This window comes from Cinclus cinclus, chromosome 2, assembly GCF_963662255.1.
Source record: "Cinclus cinclus chromosome 2, bCinCin1.1, whole genome shotgun sequence".
NCBI classification, from domain to species: domain Eukaryota; kingdom Metazoa; phylum Chordata; class Aves; order Passeriformes; family Cinclidae; genus Cinclus; species Cinclus cinclus.
In genome coordinates this window covers 102,575,711-102,594,052 of record NC_085047.1, presented here as the reverse complement: position 1 = coordinate 102,594,052, position 18,342 = coordinate 102,575,711, and the positions used below count along the sequence as shown (strand labels likewise).

At 38.1% G+C, this 18,342-nt stretch overlaps 1 protein-coding gene across 1 annotated transcript in view; it reads left to right on the top strand.

Annotated features, from left to right (window-relative positions):
* The window catches only part of SH3KBP1 (SH3 domain containing kinase binding protein 1), a 184,876-nt gene that overhangs the window by 149,730 nt on the left and 16,804 nt on the right, over positions 1-18,342 (top strand). Inside the window, exons 9-13 of the mRNA XM_062515143.1 lie at positions 178-279; positions 4,199-4,250; positions 8,025-8,105; positions 10,453-10,615; positions 15,436-15,521. Coding sequence (XP_062371127.1) covers positions 178-279; positions 4,199-4,250; positions 8,025-8,105; positions 10,453-10,615; positions 15,436-15,521 — 484 coding nt within the window. The remainder of the gene's footprint in view (positions 1-177; positions 280-4,198; positions 4,251-8,024; positions 8,106-10,452; positions 10,616-15,435; positions 15,522-18,342) is intronic.

Below are 18,342 nucleotides of genomic sequence, written 5' to 3'. Positions count from 1 at the left end.
GTGGTTATTGAAGTTTTTGTCTGATGAACATGTCTGTCTAACCTGTTAACCTGGCACTCCAGCAAATTCTCATATTCTAGCAAACAGGCAGGACGTTATGCAAGAGAATACTTCAGCTCAAAATCTGTTCAGTCCACAAGCACACTGTGGTTTTCATTTTACTTTACTGTTTTGTAGGATTGCATTGATGTGGGTTGGTGGGAAGGAGAACTCAATGGCAGACGAGGTGTCTTTCCAGATAACTTTGTCAAGCTACTCCCTTCAGATTTTGAAAAAGAGGTAAGCAATATATTCTTTAATTTTCACTTGAAAATTCAGAATGAAAGTAGAGCTGAAAGAAATCCTCTTGCAGGTAAGTGATTTTGACAAAGTTGTACTTCTCATCTAATAACATAAAAACATGAAGAAAAAAAAAATTCTGGCTTAGAAAGCATCCATGAAAAGAATGTATGCCACTCAAAGTCATATTATGGTGTTTCCTTGAAGTGTTTGATTTGCCCGTCCAGTCACCCCATTATGCTGCTCTGAAAGCCCTCTGTCCTGTGTCCTACAAGTTTGAGAGAGAGGAGAACTGGAGGTGCCAGCACTGATTCATGTGATGCAATGATATCCAGAATTCTTTAATCTTCTCCATTGTTTTTGTGGTGGAATATGAAAAGTTAGAGTATCACCTGCATGCTGAGGGACAGCAGTCAAGCACTGTTCCAGAACAAAAAGGGTGAGATTTTAAAAATAATAAGCTTTGGTATCTCAGAGGCATAATTCTTTACCTCTCAGAATTACTAAAAAAGAAGGTATAAAACCTATGCAAAAGTTTTTTCAGCTCCTGTTTGTTTGAAAAATATAACAAAATATATTTGTTATTTGCCAGAAAATATTTAAAAATCTTGTGGTTTCCTGGCATAAAGTAATGGATTACTTCCTTCAAAAGTCCTTTCCATTTTTAGGAGACTTTTGAGTCATCAGTGGGATATTACAAGCTTGCAATCAGGCTTTTGATGAGTATTTCACAGTGACAGTGTAAACTTTCTATGATAAAACTGAAACTTACTGACACCCAGCTTTACTCTTTGGCAATAAAATTGGATGCCTAAGGCAAAAATTAAATAACTTGGAAAGCTTAATAAAGCAACTATTAAACAACTCACAGAGGCTAACAAGATAATTATTGAAAAGGAAAGGAGAAGAGCAGCAAAAACTGTGGGAGATGAAAAGGCAATTCCACCGCAGAGTGCATATCCTGGCTTTAGGCCAAAAAATAAAAGAAGGTGATTTCTAGAAGAGGAAGCAATCAAAAACCTGGAGACAGAGTGAGTCTGTTATAGAAGAAAAAAATCCTTATTGGTATCCATTTTTGTGGTGTAATTAGTTAGTCTTTTTGAACTTAAGAATTATGTGTCTTCAAAGTGATTTTTAAGAGTACAATTGAATATAACTTGTAGAGTAAATGAGATATTCAGATACTTGGAAATTACAGCTAGGCTTGCCCTAACTGTGGAGAATAAAATTTTATTAATTTTTGAAATGCCACAGAACTGTCCACTTGAGTAAGTAACTGGTAGGACTATAGGCCATCTGTCTTTGCTTGAATCAGTGCTAAAATGGAAGGAGATAAATACTTTACCAGTGATTTTGTCAGGTATTTTCTGATGTGATCCAGAAACCATGGATTCCATCCCATGGTCGGAAAGTATTTGTTGCAGTAGTTCTTCTGTCTGTTTAACAAAAGCTTGGGATCTCTTCCCATCTCCTTGTTCAGTCCCCAGTTGTCCAAGCCTGACTCTTTTCCAGACATGCCTATTTGTTCCAGGCCTTTTGTATTCACTCCCTAATCCCAATCTCCATCTCTCAGGTGGTCTCCATTACAGGATTTTCCCCTGAGCTCACTACCTGAGTCCAAATCCCCATCTGGATTTACTTTCTGTCCCTACACCAAATTTCTTTATACAGCTTTTACCCTCTCCCCTTTTACTCTTCGTCCCTGCTCTGTAGTTCTGTTTTCTTCTTGTCCAACCAGTCGTGGTTTCCTTTCTGTTGACTTAATTTCTAGTCTGTCTCCATCACCTTCTTGGCTATCTCATCCAGCCACAGACCCTTGTAAATCCTTCTCGCTTCTCCAGGTTTCCCTAAGGAGTCTTTTAAGGCTCCTTCACACTACACCCTTTCTGACCTTGGTCTGTCATTTTAAAGCAATCTATTTCCCTCTTCAGCTTTCAGTTAAAGCCACTTTGTCAAATGAACCATAGGACCCTTTCTCCTTTGTGTCTGTCTACGTAAGTGCTTTGGTTTTAATCAGGAGTGACTGTAGTGAATCTGTCACTTGCCCATCTGCATTCCTTATGCTTTGGAAGACACATCTTAAGGGGCATAATTTAGACCCCTTACAGGAGAGAACTAAGCCAAAAGATGTACTAAGGGAGTGCTGCTGATGTGTGGGCAGTCAATGGGATCAGTCTCACACCACAATAAAACCCCAAATGCCTGTGTTGTACTGTTGAATCCTCAGCATCAACTATTTCACTCTGCAGCCATTATCAACAGATCTCCTAATGCTTATCACAGGACATTCTCTGTCTCGTTTCCTTTCCAAATTTTTCTTCACTTTTCTGCATTTAAACCTTAAACCATGTTGCCCAAATTCTTGTAGAAGTGTCCCTGAGAGTTTAAGGGACTCTGTGGACAATGGCCCGTGGCAGCCAGGCTGTAGAAGATCATTCTGACCTCCTGAGTTCTTGGCCACAGCTTTTTAAGGTTGATGATGGGAGGTGATCTGGTCAGGGTAAGATGGTAGGAGAAACTTGAAGGTTGTTGGAAGACAACTTTAAGATTCAGGATGTTAGGCTCACCATGTCTGTACAAAAACTGGTATTATTTTCTTCAAAGATGAATACATTTGCTAGATTTGAGAGAGACCCTTGGAAAGGTACGTGGCAAGCACTCAGCCTTCACAGCAAAGCTGCTCTCTTTCAACACTCAGACCAAGATCTGAGAGTTCTAGGGCAGACACTGAACTAATTACTGCAAGTGAACAAAGCAATTGATCTTTCTCAAAAGCTTTGGCAGATAGATAGAAAATAATTGGGGGGAGGGCAGAGATCAATAAGAGTTTGAGAGAAAATACTAGCCTAAATAGTTGATTGAAGTTTGTCAAAGCTGTGCATATCTGGAAAAATCATTTTATTCCACATTTGTTCCACAACACAATATACATTGCTACATAGGCAGCAATTTACTGAAAGTGATTGTGATCGATCTTTAGCAAAGGAAAGAAGGTCCTTCCCAGAAAAAAAAAACAAAACAATGAACATATGGAAAAAAATTTTATTTTGCTTAGAATTTCTTTGCAATAATCTTGATAGGTTTTTTTGGTGGGGTTTTTTTTTTTGGTTTTTTTTTTTTAATGACTGATCTGGCATGATGCACCTTTTGGTTTTGTACTCATTCCAGCATATATTTGGTGACTGCCAGTGTGCTGTGCATGCATTCACACACATCAGCACAGAAGAAAAGCCATCAGTCCCCCAGCCTGCAGGTGAAGAGAAATTGTTCTGGTACTGCCAGAACCATTGGTGGTCATGTCTCTCAGTCCTACCATTACAAATCTATTAGGAAAATCATCATAACAGAGAAGGTAGAAGTATAAAAATGACAGATGAGTTGGAATAATTTTATTCATTTCACCAAACATCTAAAATTCTGATCTTTCACAACTGGAATTCTAAATATATCCTAGTAAGTGAGTAGAGAGTAACCTTTGCTGTATTTCCTGAGTTCTGCATTTTTGTCTCATTTATGCATCTGAAAATGCCTCCGTTTTTGCTACATGTATCTCGGAGTTTGTTTGTTTTTCCCAAATATTTACAAGGTTAACTTTTAAAGATATAGACTTCTTCACTAGATCAAAGGTTATGTATACCTCCAGTCTTAAGGTACATAAAAAAAACTTTTTTAACCCCTCAGCAGGACATTCAATTGGAAATATAAAAAGAATATTTTATTTGTAAATGCTATTTTCTCTCTTCAAATTCATTTTAATGAAGTTATTTCAGGAGAAATATGTGACAGATCTGTAGCCTCATGACTTGTAGTTATTAATATTAAGCACTTTACGATTAACATAATGTTAACATTATCTCTGTATGAATGAGATTTACAGACCTTTTGAAGCAACCTGTTTTCTTCTGTTATTAAATTTCAGAGACCGAAGAAACCACCACCTCCATCAGCCCCTGTCATCAAACAAGGATCAGGTAAGTGCAGTTGATTTTTTACAGAACGTGTCAGTGATCACATCTCAATCTAAATTAAGTGTATTCAAATTTGTATAGAATTCATCTGTATCAAAATTAACAAGCAGATGTCTAGACAACAACTAATAAATTACAATCAAAATGCAAACAGTTGGTAACCCTGAAAGACTGTGGTGAGTTTTAAATGTATTGCAGTCAACCATCTATACCATTTCAAAATAATCTGTTTTGCCTCTTAATCATGTTAAATCAGAGCAAGTGTGATACTTTAGTTTTTCAAAATTTTTTGGTTTTGTTCCCTGATAGAAGTCGATTGTGTACATGTCCTTGCAGTACAGACACAGTATGTGGAGTCTGATAATACCTGCAGGAGGACACGGCATTCACTACAGATCTGATTTATTCTAATGACACAGAGCTCTTTAGAATATCTATAAAATAGTGTCATACAGTGGTCTCTCCTGAACTGCAATCTAAGTCTTGCAGATCTGCATGAATGCTGGATCTGGCTGGCTGCTCCAGGTTATAGGCCCTAGATTCTTGGTTTTCAATACTTTTATAGTCCTAAGTATGAAACTAAAAGGAGTTACACTGAATGGTTATGTAGGTAAAGGTGTTGCAAAAGTATTAATGGGCTGATTCTGTTTTCCAAACAGATGAGTGCTAGCCAAGTGGATTTTATGATATTTTACACTGAATTTGTAGATACTGAGAGCTGAACATACTTCTATTTGTAATTTTAAAATTAACTCTCCATAATAATTTTTGAAAGTGCCTGCATGATTTATTTTTATCACAAAACTTAGAAACTGTTAAAGAATCTATACACTTGACAGTCCTGAACTCGGACACCAAATTCCAGTTTCATTCACGTAAAAATAAAAATCACAAGGCAGGGGACTCTCAGAGTTTTCATTTCTGTTGCAGTTGTGGTAGAAACATAACTGTGGCTGGAATTCTTTAGTCCCTTAAGCACAGTCAGTTTGTAAATACTCTGCAGCAGCACTACTGCTTCCCCCACTGCAGGCACACATTAAAAACCAAACAAATATGTCCAGTCTCCAGATTGTTTTCTTATTACTATGATGTGTTCCAGCGTTTGGTGCTTTAAAATGTAAATTTTCCTCTCTTACTGACTTAAGCTGTTAGTAGAAATGCAACTTACACCAATATACAATTTACTGTGAATCAATATGCTGTAATTTGACTGGTTTGAAATTGTCATGCAGTTCTTTGACAACAGAATCATGACCATAAATATTTGTGTTTCTTATTGACATTCCTGGTTTGTTCTTCACTCTGTCTTGAGACTCAAGGAAACATAAATTTGATTTTAAATCAGTAATAGTATCCAGCAAGAGCAGTATGACTTTGCCATCTAGTGGTGCTTATATCACAACGAAGTCTTAGTGACCACTGATGCTAAAGCCTGATATATTTTGTAAAAACTCTATAAAATTTTATATTTATTTCAATTTATATGGCTATAATTAGAGCATGACACTTTTTATAGGTACCTGCTAGCATACAGTGCTTTAACTGTGTCACCATAGCAGGGTAATGTGCCCATTTTCAGAAGGAAAAATGGTTGCATAAAGGATGCAGACAATTTGATTGAGTCTGTCTAAGTCTATGTCAAAGACAAGACTATTGCAATTCTTTCTTTTCATGCTCAGTCTTTGACAACTCCTGGATGATCAGGCACAAGAGTTTCTTCTGACATATATTTAGAGCTGAAAATCATCTGTTTATTACCATCCTCACATCCTGTACTTTGTCAAATTCTTTCTTCACTGAGATTATACTGTATTTTACCACATCTCCACATCAGGTCTTACTGTTGATAGCAACTTCAATAATGCTTCTGCATATTTGACCAGTCACAGCATGATGAATAAATTTAAAACTGTCAATTGCAGCCTAAATAATTACATGCCATCATCTTCTATGCAGAGCATAAAATCAAAGCAGAGAATTAGAACTTGTCTTTGTAGTGCAAGTGGCATATGTTTAAAGAGGTGTCTATATTATAGTAGAGATAGAAATGTATAATCTCCACAGCAGTAAAATGCCAGGGCCATCTGTGCTGCACTACTTTACAACCCAAGCGGAAAACTGGAGAGCCGAATTTAGGAGCACAAATTCCTTACATATGGTCATTGAAAAGCAGCACCATTTCACGGGGTTGCTGGGGTAAGCAACACAACTATGTCCAGACCAAAGGGTGGGAGTTCTGTTGAGTTCCTCTGAGAGCTGATAAAGAGCTTCCCAAATCTTCCTTGCATGTCACCTGGGAGCCAAGGCAGGATCATGGTGCCTGCCTGGGTATTGATTAATTTGGGGGTCACAGTCCAAGTAGGAAGAGCATTCTGAGTCTGGGAGCTCCTCAGTGCCTGTAGGTTCATTGTTCTAGACTTGACCTGAGAATGTCGCTCTGTGTGTTAATAATGACTGTTAATCGTATTGTAATTAGGTATATAGACTTATGTGTCTTTCTTTTTGAACACACTAATGTGTGCAAGATTATCAATATGTTGATTTGTGCTTTGCATAACTTGTGTAATTGCTTTGGAGCAACAGCTTCTTCTTTCAAGAGTGAAGTCTTTTTCATAGATTCATTTATGTTGGGAAAGACCCTTAAGATTATTGAATCCAACCATAAATGAGAATTTAGTATTATTTCTTGAGATGATATTTGGTATTACTGCCTGTCCAACAGCACACTTGGGTAAAGAAACAATGGCTGGTGATCCCCACTGATGAGTACTAATTTCTAGGAACCGGCTGCAGAAGAGAGTTGCAACAGCACATTCAGAAAATGTAAATAGACTTGAGAACTGCATATAGTAGAATAGATTGAAACAAAAATTGCCTTGTGCCCCCTTGCCCTGCCTCCCCTGCTTTTCTTGGATTTCATCTATGGTGAATTGTACTGAAATGCTAATAGTGTTACCTAAAGTGGTTTTCAACACTACTTAGTTGAAATGGCATTAGTACCTAGTGGTTAGCCAATGCAGCAGAGCCAATATCCAATGAAGTATTTCTTATAACATGGGGATTAGAAGATTTTATCTTGCATGTGCCAGGAAATTTTTACAAAATCTTCCCGTTGTTGGTGCCACAAGTTCCCGTATTTCTTGGAGCAGCAGAAGTCCATATGTCAGGGCCTCTAGTACAGAAGCAGAAGAAATCAGGGTCTTACACCTCCAGGCCAAAAGCTGTCAATTAAAATAGTCATGCAAATAGTAATTCAGAATGCTGCCAGCACTGCTCTTCTCCTTCTAATATGTGGAAGTGAACAGCTACTAGTAGTGGAGAAAAAGAGGAGGGATGTGTTAACTTAATGTAAAAGAACCTATGTATATTCAACTCTATCACGTATTCTCTTGGCATTGCTCAATTAATTGATTTATTCCCAATGTTTCTGCACACTGTTGAGTTGCTCTTCATTTATGTCTGTAATGATAAAGGATTTGTCCACATTTTAAAATCTGCAGTTACAAGTTTTTTTCCCCCATAGAATAGTCTATGAGTGTCTATTCTTTGGGAGTGCACACTTTGGAAATTGTGAATTTGATCATAAAGACAAAAATATCCAACTGCTTTTTTTTTTGTCATTATGGTACAGGTAAATAGTTGATATAAATTTATGTTCAATTTTAGCAAGACATTTTCAAATTGGAGAATATAAAAAGCCTAACAAATTGCAGAATTACATCTTATGTCACTGTTTTGTTGGCTCAGTCAGAATTCCGAATTTCTCTGTCTTGACAGGGACCACAGATCGGAAGCATGAAATCAAGAAGATACCCCCTGAAAGACCAGAATGTCTTCCTAATCGAACAGAAGAAAAAGGTATGAAATGTGCTTTCCTGCCTGTTCTCTGCAGAGAGATGAGGGAAATAGAACCAATGCACATTCTCATTTCCCACTCTCTTTTTCCATTAAGTATATAGTTTTGATTTTTTTTTCCGCTCTGATAGACTGTGATGATAGGCATTTTGGAAAGGCTTTCATTGTTGCTTATGGACTAAATTCAGGGTGTTCAGTTGTACCCATCCAGAGCTGTTGAGTACATGCAGCCACAACTGAAGTCAAGGGGAGATTTGCTCTCAATACAAGAAATGCTGTATAAAGCCCAGTTCTCTGTAAAACCCAGGTGTTCGATTGAGTAAAATACTCCAGATTAGTGTGTACTTTGTTCTTGACATCTGTCTGCTTTGGTTCTCCAGTTGAAAGCTGGGTTGGTGGTTTTCCTGCATCACAAAGGGATTTTGTGTAGATATAGTCATTAATGCTTATGAATCACCCCATTATCATAGCCACAAAAGTCCCAGGCAAGGCAGCAAAGAAATGAAAAAATTCTTCAAAGACATGTTTGAACATTGTGAGAAATGGGACACAGTACCCCACAGAGAAGGAACAAGTAAATTAAACCTTTAATGGTTTCATTGTATTCATTGTGAATGGTGAATAGTCTCAGGAAAATAGTTACATCTGTTCTCTAATTGAAGATGGTGTCAAGTTTCATATGTTAAGTGGACTATTAGATTGTATGAACAAGTTTATTTATGGGATTTCTTAATGTCTAAGTATTTGAACTTGCAGCCTTCTTAGTCATGTGCATATGTATGCACTAGAGGTCTGACAGGTGTTTTAGCTGTTTCCTCTACGTAGGTTTACTTTTGGTTATGAGTGCTGCTTCTCGTGGTTATCTTAGCAATAAAACCTTTTCCTTTCATTTTTTGATTTACAAAGCTGACTGCTAAAACAGCAGAGGAAATTTAAATATGTTACTCTCCTGGGCTATAAATATCTGTAACTTTTCTAAACACTGAAAAGAGGCTGTAGGAGTTGTGCCGATATTTCAGGAGTACCAGGGAGTGGCAGGAATTGCTTGTGTGGTGTGACAGCAGGGGTGGCACAGGAACATCCTTTGAGCTCTGTGTTGGCACACTGCCCAGCCTGTCCCTCACACAGTTTAGATTCTTGGACACTGACGCAGTATAAATTGACATAGGATTAAGTGGGTGTAAAAATGACACAGTATGCTGGAAAAGCTTCAGTGTTACTGAGGACCTGATGACTGCATCTGCTCAAAGCATACTGCCTGTGAACAATAGTCACTAACTGGACTATTCCAAACCTAATGTGCATTGTGTTTCTGGGGATTTATTCCATGATCCTCTCATTAATGGTTTCTCATTAAGAACCCATTAAGCAATACCCTGTAACATTCCCAATACCTGTTATATGTTTACAGAGGTGTAACATTCATGGCATATCATAGGCAGCATTGTCAAGGGAAATGGAATGTTGAAATAGTACAATATAGAGAGCAGAACTTTAGTTCCTTGGAGAGTTTTGTCCTTTCTTTAAGAGAAATCAGGCCTTTTCTGGTGTGGCAAGCATGCTTACATCTTTGTTTTGTATTAGGAATTTAGAGCATATTATTTAGAAGAGTTATTCATGTGTGTTTTGTAGTTTACAAATGCACAGGCATTACCTGTTTGGCATTAGATATTAGCATGGTGGCGTTCCTAACTATGCATAATCAGTTCTGAAAATTATCTAGGTTTTCATTTGCAAATGGAAAAATTCAGCCTATAAATCTGTGCTTAAAACCTAAATAATAGGAGGTCTGATTTTTCTGGGGGGTTTACATCCTGATAGACATTGTTAAATTTTTGTGTTTGTTTTTTATTTTCACTTAACTGTAGTTCACTTGAAACATGCTTCTTCCCCCCAGAAAATGGCATTTCTCTGTTGTCCAAGAGATTTTAAGAATATCCAACATAATTATTTTTGTGACCTTCTAAATTAATATTGTTTCACATTAAAATTTAATATAAGTTGTGTTCGTGGAAAGTTGTACCATATGGTATGTAATTTCTTGCTATTCTTGGGCTTTACAGTCAGAAACCAGTAAATTACTAACATAAAAATTAGTATTCCCGTTAAGATGCTGCACACATATTTTGGCTGAGGAGCTGCAGACAGAACAGCCAAGCAGGTTGAACAACTGATTTGTGGCAAATATAGCAAATAAAGGATTATTTAGAACAGAATTGGAAAGGCTTTTCTTTGTATACAATCTATCTACAGTTGAAGATTTTTTTTCTTTGAATGTAGACATGTGAGTGCAAATGAATTCCACTTAATAATATCCCTGTTCTTCTTTCTGGAAATGATTGATTTAAAGAAAGATCAGAGAGAGAGCAAAAACAGGTAGACTTGCAGAAGCCTTCAGTTCCTGCTATACCTCCGAAGAAACCTCGGCCACCCAAAGCCAACGCTGTGAACAGACCTGGTACCTTGCCCCCAAGACGACCAGAGAGACCAGTTGTGCCTGTGACTCATGCAAGGTATTGCTTTTCTTCTGCCCAGTGCTTTTGGGATTAGTGGAAAAACCACGCATTTAAAGAATTTAGGTTTTACAGTTTGTCTTAATTTATTTCAAAGTAAGCTGTATTTAAAGAAAAACAAGAAAAAAAGAACCCTTGTAGTCGTCTGGCTGGATCATAACTACCTTCTCAATAATAGCAGTCTTAGACTGTTCATGTCTAGTTCATTTCTACTCATGAAATTTTACTGTTTCTGCAGCAATGCAGAATGTGTGGGAAATACCTGCAGCAGAATGTTGACTTAGTTTACCTCAAATTATTGCATCTTAGCTTGGGCAAAAAGTCAGTGCAAAAGCTTGGATTGTGCTTAGGAATAGCATTAGGCAATGCCTGTTTCAAATACTGTCAGCCTGGTTTCAGACTGCTTTCTTTGATAATTTTAGACCAAACTTTAGCAAAATACACATCTTCAAGGCTTTTTTAGCTGGTGCCCCTGCAGAATAATGTGTCAAGTATTTATGCTGTAATGTTGGTTGTCACTCTGCAGTTACATGATGCTTTTTATCAAAGGTGGTTACAATCTTTGAGGAGCATTAAGAATTTGGACCTGCCAAGACAAGTCCATTTATTCTCTGTTGGAGCAAAGACTGCAGAAATGAAAGGCCTCACTGTAGGCCTAATCAAGTCTAAGTGGCTACGTTTTAGTCATCAGCATCTGGGTTGTGCACTGTAGATTTCCTTTATGCATAGTGAATATAGTTAGATGAAAATCAGAATAAAAGCAGTTGCCTAAAATGGGCAAGCTATGCATATTGCAGGAAAACTAGAATATAGACATGGAAGTATTTTTACTATTGTACTGTTAGGCAAATTAGCTGCCACTGAACTACTGGAATTCAAGTATAGTACTGGTGAATTAAGTACCAGAATAGAGTATAGGTTAGAGTGAAATGCTCTACATTGATTTCCTTCATTCTTCCACATATAGTTATATTAAAAAATGCTCTTAGTGAGAAATTTGGGCAAATGAAAAGAAAAAAAGGCACCTACCTTGTGTTCTCAGTTTCATCTTACTGAAATGCTTTGGTTGTACATCTCTGAGAACTTACCCTTCTATCCAAGTGCTACTGCCACAGCTTCTTTTGGACATGACTTTGACCATGCTTGCCCAGTTGCTCCAAAATACAACCCATACCTCCTGATTACCTGCCCGTACTTGGAAATACAAGTATTTGCTACGATCTTCAGATTTAGCTCTGTGATGTCTTGGAAAGGTCAATACATACCCCAGTGTTCGGTTCACTGGTGAGGCATGCAGTGGAGTAGCTGGTCTTCTGGTCTATGCTTTGCCTGAAATATTTTAAACATACTATAACATTTTAGCATTTAGAATTTTGGAAGGGTATTTTGCTGATCTTGCATTTTCCTTTTTTTTTCCTAAGTAGAAAATTCTATGAAATAACCATGTATTTTTTTAAGATATTTCAATTTTCATGCTATCAAAGGAAAAAGGCGCACCTAAACAGTTAATTTTTTATGTTCTTAATTGACCAAACTTCACTATGACTAGCACAGAAAAAATGGAAAATACTTTTACTTGCTTGGATAATTAAGAAATATGAAACTTTAAGTGGAAGCAGTCACTTCAATAAAGGTAGTTTTTTTTTTTTTAAAATCCATTCTGTTTAAAAAGATAGTAATTCTTTTAAGACCTACTGGTATCCATTTCCAAAATCTGAAAAACCTAAAGCAATTAGAATAAAAATTGAATCAGCAGAACTTTTGCTGTCCTGTTGTGGCTTAACCCTGGTGGGCAGCTGAGCCCCATGCAGACACTCACTTCCCCACAGTGGGTTGGGGGAAAGAATCAGAAGGGTGAAAGTAAAAGCACTTGTGGGTGGAGACAAAGACAGTTTAACAGGAAAAGCAAATGATGCATGTGCAAGCAAATAAAGAATATTGCTACTTCCCATGGGCTACAGGTAGGTGTTCTGCTATCCCCTAGAAAATTTGGCTTCATCACCTGCAGTGGTGACTTGGGCAGACAAATGCCAGAGCTCCAAACACCCCCCACCTCTTTCTTTCATCACCTCTAAATGCTGAGTATGATGTCATGCGGTGTAGGACATCCCTCTGTCAGCTGGGGTCAGCTGTGTCCCCACCCAACTCCTTGTCCACCCCCACCCTCCTCACTGGTGGGATGATAGGAGAAGCAGAAAAGGCCTTGACTGTGTGCGAGCACAGCTTAGTGATACTGAAAACACTTCCTTGTTATCTATGCTGTTTTCAGCACAAATCCAAAATATTTCACCATGCAAGCTGCTATAAAGAAAATTAACTCGATCCCAGCCAAAACCAGTACATGACCCTTAGGGTAAAATTGCTGTAGTTACAAAGTAAGTCCCGTGAGAGTTCCATGGCAGCTGCTAAGCCAAAGGGTTTTCTTCTGTCCTGAGTAAATGGCTTGCATCTTATGCATCTCACTGACTTTTTGTAGTGATGATTGTTTTTCCATTTAAATGTAATCCTCCTTCACTGGAGGCAGAGTAGAGCTTCAAGGGCAATAGGACAGACAGAAATCGTGTGGGACAGTGAATAGCTGTCAGATTGTTCCAAAGGCTTCACAGCTTACTTAGGCATACCATGATTATACAATTTACAGATTAGTCAATTCTCTGGAGTAGGCAAGCCATAAACACCTATAGTGCATCTTTATAGGTTCATCTTTACAATCAGTTTATAATCAGTTTCAAGAAGTCCATGTCCATGCCACTGCTAACAGGGCTCCTTGTCCTGGCACCCCATTCCCGCAGCCTCCTTTATGTTTAGCACCAGCATTTGTGCAGCTGTGCTGCCATATGGGTCAGGGAGTTGCTCCAGATGGCAATTAATCATTTTGCAGTGGGACTTCAATTAGTGTGGGGTTTCTCCCAGGCTGATCATCTGTCTGGTTGCACTGTCAGCCTGTCTGTATGGGCATGAGCAGAGAGGGACACACTGTGAATGAGGAGGGAGGGCTCCACTCCCTTCACAACAGCATGAATGCAGAGTGGCATAATAAGCCTGTTGATTCTTCTGACAACAGGATTGGGGTTTTTTTGTGGGGCTGTTGCCATATATCTTGGTATCTTTTGTAGGCAAATGGTAAATGTTGTGACTTTCAGCCCTAAATCATGCCATTCTGAGAATCTCTCCAAAGCCATACTCACACATTTCTTAGAGTGCTTCCAACTCACATTGTGCTCTCAGATTGCTGGGAAATATATGTGTGCAAAATGGAGTATGCAGTCAGATGCTCATTGATCTGTCAGCCAAGAAACTATGTTGCTTCTTATAGGTTTACAAATACATAAGCAATATAAGAAAAAGTTAAAGACCAAAAAATAAGAAAACTAATTGTTCAGGTAGATCACTTGGGAATACCCTTATTTATCATCTCGTCAATTAATACATTTTTCTGTGTATGTGTTTCATTTCTTCTGTGCTCTTCCTGGTGCAGACTGCCTGCCATATTGAGAGGTGGGGAGGACTAGTTTGCTTTTAGTCTGATTGTCTACTTTTTTATTCACTTGTCACCTTATCACAGGGTTTAATGGGATATATATTCACTTAATCTATGACTTCCTCTAGTTTTAATAAAATTTTTCAGCTCTTTATCACAGCCTTCCTGAAGTCAGAAATAGGGTTTCCAGCCACTTTGTGTTTTGCTCATAAGCTACTGCCATAACTTGAGGTTCAGGCCATCTGTCATCAGCTTATGGTACCAAAAGCAGAGACCAATAAAAAAATCAACAAGATTTGTGAGTTCACTACGTATTTTACTGTCAACAGCTAATTATTGCTAATTATTGCTCTGTATAGTATACATCAGCCTGGGTTGTTTTGGGGCAGATCTATATTTTTATCCATAGACTGGGTACCTTACATGCATCAAAATTTTTATAGCATTACACTGGATATAGTCATTGTGGAAAAAACTACTGTATTTATCAAGTGACCTGATAATGATGGCAACTACAATGTAATGCATTAACTAAACAGTTGTTATCAAAGTAAATATCAGAGATTTGAGTGACCTGTGCAATACTGAGTTACTTGCCTACCACTGTTATTTTGGGGTATTTTTAAATGTTGTTTCAGTAGATAGAGTATTTTTGTAAACTCAAGTACATTTGGGATAGAATGTTCTCCAAAGCAGGGATAATTTTGTTGCTTTTGTTTGATCTCTTGTTTGATTTTAAAATAAGTCCTCTGTATGAAGTATCATAATTCCTGACATTTTACTATTCAGAAGACATTTCTGAAAAAATAGGTAATCATGGTTCTTCGGGCTGTGGAAACAGTATTCATGGTCTAGTCTCATCAGAAAAGTGCAAAAACATGTTGAAGGAGTTACATTTGAGAGTAAGTACTTGGAATGGCTGAAACGCACAGTGCTAATTTGAGGTTCTCTTGCTTTCTGCAGCATTCCAGGTAGTCCAGTGCTGTAGTTTGTGCAAGCCAATTAATTAGAAAACACTCCAAATAAGATATTGAAGAGTGTCCCCTTGCCCTTAGGTTTCTTCCGTGTTGAGATGCTGTGAACATCTGAAGAATTACTCCGGACACTGCGGTGTCTAAAACAGGCTTTTTTGACAGGTGTTAAGGAGAAATGGGATAAGGTTAATCCATACAGCATGTCGACTTGCTAGAGATTGCTCTCACTGACATTGCTATTACTCTGGTGCTGCAAAGGAAGAATACTTTGCTCTATCATTATTAATTGCAAATTAGCTATCAATTTACTGTAACCCACACAAAAACTCCCAATAAAACATCTCCTCTTCTTGATCCAAATGCAGGAGTGATAGTCCAAAAGTGGAATTAGTGGGCAGTACAGTATCCGGCACTCTAGAGAAAGACTCCTCTGAAAGAAGCAATGACATCGGTAAGTTATAGTGCTTTCTACAGTTTGCCTAAGAAATTTGTGGTGCAAGTTTCTGCTTTTTAGTGATTTTTGTATGATTCAGGAGGCACATTGAGGATTTGGCAATGAATGTGAGTGCTTTTATATCAAATTTTAACTGCAGGATTAAAGGATCATTTCTGCTTTGCTTAAAATAGTTTTGTTGGAGTTTTCTGTTTAAAAAAAAATTAAAAGCACATATGGAATAGTGAGCTATTTTGCATAGGATGGTTCTTGTTATTTTCGTTTAAAAATCTGAAACAAGTGAGAAGGCCAACAGTAATAAGGCATACTTGTTTAACTGATGTAATAGTGCTGCCATGATTTTACTACTGCAAAATATTGTGGGTTTGGTGCAATTACTAATCTTTACACTTTCTAACAAAAAGGAACAGAAACCCCGTTCAGGTCAATTTGACTGAATTTCACTGCATACACCAATTAAAAGCAGTCTAAATTTCTGCTGTAAACAACTTGTGTTCCTGACCCACGTACCATTTAATCAGGAAGTCGCCTGGAAAGGAGCAACAACGGGTTATTTTTTGATCTTCGCTCACCCTCCTTCCTCCTCAAGCTGGCAAAGCAGGAGCGATGGTGTTTGCTGGGTGGGTGCTGCAGTGCGTGGCCCTTGGTGAGCAAGGTGCTGTGAGTGCTGTTCCAGGGCAGTGGGCACAAGCCCCAGAGCCATCTTCTGCCTCTGCTCAGAAAGCCCAGCAGCTGCTGCCGTCGCTCTCCGCGTTCACAGCTGTGCCCGCACTGCCCCGTGTTTGTCACAGGCAGAGCCCGGGATCCTGCCTGTGTAAGCATTCTACCTTTCACTGGGGCATGAAATGTCATTTTGGTGTGGTGGTGTCTACCCAGACTGCTTTATTAGTAAAGCATTTCTGTACAATAGCATCCTTTGAACAGCCAAACACGCCTTTTCCTCAGATTTAGAAGCAGAACTTCAGGTTATAAAGGAATTGTAATTGCAACATAACAACAGAACACTAAATGCATTTCACATAGGTCTATGAGATTTCCAGCATACATACATCTTCTTCTTCTAAAGCTTCTGCTGTTGCTATGGTTCTTCTGGAGTAGCAGGTAGTATGTTTTTCCCAGGTTTTCATTTGGCTTAAACATGGAAAGCTAGAAGTTTGTGATAAACCACATGAACATTTTTATTGTAGAGATTATTAGAAAGGAATGGTGTGGAAATGTACACAAATTCTATCATTTAGGGTTTCTTAACTATGTTTACAAATTTATTTCAAAGCCCATAAGCCTCTGCTTATTTGAAAGTTATGAGTGCAGGTAGCATGTACTACCTTTTTGTGATGGAGATAAACTTTTTCGTTCCTTGTTCTAGTTTCCTTGGAATCACTGTCGGGATAAAAGCCTGAAGTGTTTTGTGTTTTTTAGTTTTGGTGGTTATAGTTTTATTTTGTTTTGTTCTTAGCATGTTAGGCAGGAAATCTTATTTATGGGAATTTTTGTTCATTTCCAGAACATGGAGGGGGAGAGGAGGGTAGTGGAGGGAGGAATTTGGGTTGTTTCAGGGGTTTTCTTTAGATGCAGTATAGGAGCCAACAAGAATCCATAATCCAAACCACAATATGTTACAAAGGGTTTAGCTGATGTCTTCCTGTTACCACTTACATGGAGAACCTATTGAGCTCAAGTGTGAATACTTAAATAAGTATAACTTGATAGGGTCAAACCAGAATGGCATTTACAAGGGCAAAGCTTGTCATTCTAGCCTGTTAGACAACTTGTTAAAAGAAGAAAATAAATAAATTATGGTTTTGAATTTGAAAGGGGATCCAGAGAGCAGAACTGTTATAAATTTTCAGACTGCTTTTGACAGCTTGCGTAAAATATTGTCAGATAAATAAAAGGCCTTTTAAGAGAGGGCAGAGCAATAAATCAAGGCTTAATAAGGAAAACCAATTCAGAGTGGATTAATGTCTTTTCCTATGAGGTAGAGGTTTGGAGTTCAGAGTAGTTTATGGTGCAGTGTCAATGTATTTATGGTAAGTGTATGATTTTGTTTAATTTATTTACAAAGAGAACAATGGGTTGGAGAAGTCTTGCAGCTACATGAGTTATTAGAAAAGATGATGGATGTGTGACTGGAATTGCCCAGTGTATTCCAAAACTATGGTGGATCTGGCTGTGTGAGTCCAGATAATATTTAACAGTGGTATGTCCTACTGATTTTCCCCTATGTCATGTGCTCTGTAGGAAGTACAACCTCAGCTTCTCTGAGGCTCATCCATCCTGTCAAAATGGATTTGATTAAATCTACCATTTGGTGTCTTTTCTGGGACCCAAATTTACCCAACAAGTTAGAGTGGACCTATGTGACAGACAAGGTGTGACTTAGCAGTAGCCTTTGAAGACAATTGATGTTAAATGGCTTTTGTAGCAGCTTGGATACATGACCCTTGTGATTACTGGGCTCCTCTTTATTGTTCCATTAGTCCAGTGCCATTCCCAGTCACTTAGGGAGAGCACTTGCAAGTTGCCTCACCTTCTGTCATGCTTATGCCAAGTACTGATGGTGATTGTGCACTGAAAACGAATACCACAGCTCCTCCTGGCTACTTTGCACTAGGGATGTTAGGCTGGGTAGTGGCTGTCACTTTCTTAGTCCTATAGCCAGTCTAAAGCTCTTGTTCTTTTCATGCAGAACCGAGAGGTGAACAAAAACAATGGAGAGACAGTTTTGGTTACTAAAACAAACCAAACTAATGCTGGATGGAGAACAGTTCTTTATTCTGTGAAGCCTTTTTTAAGGATTTCTAAGCTGGTTCCTTTA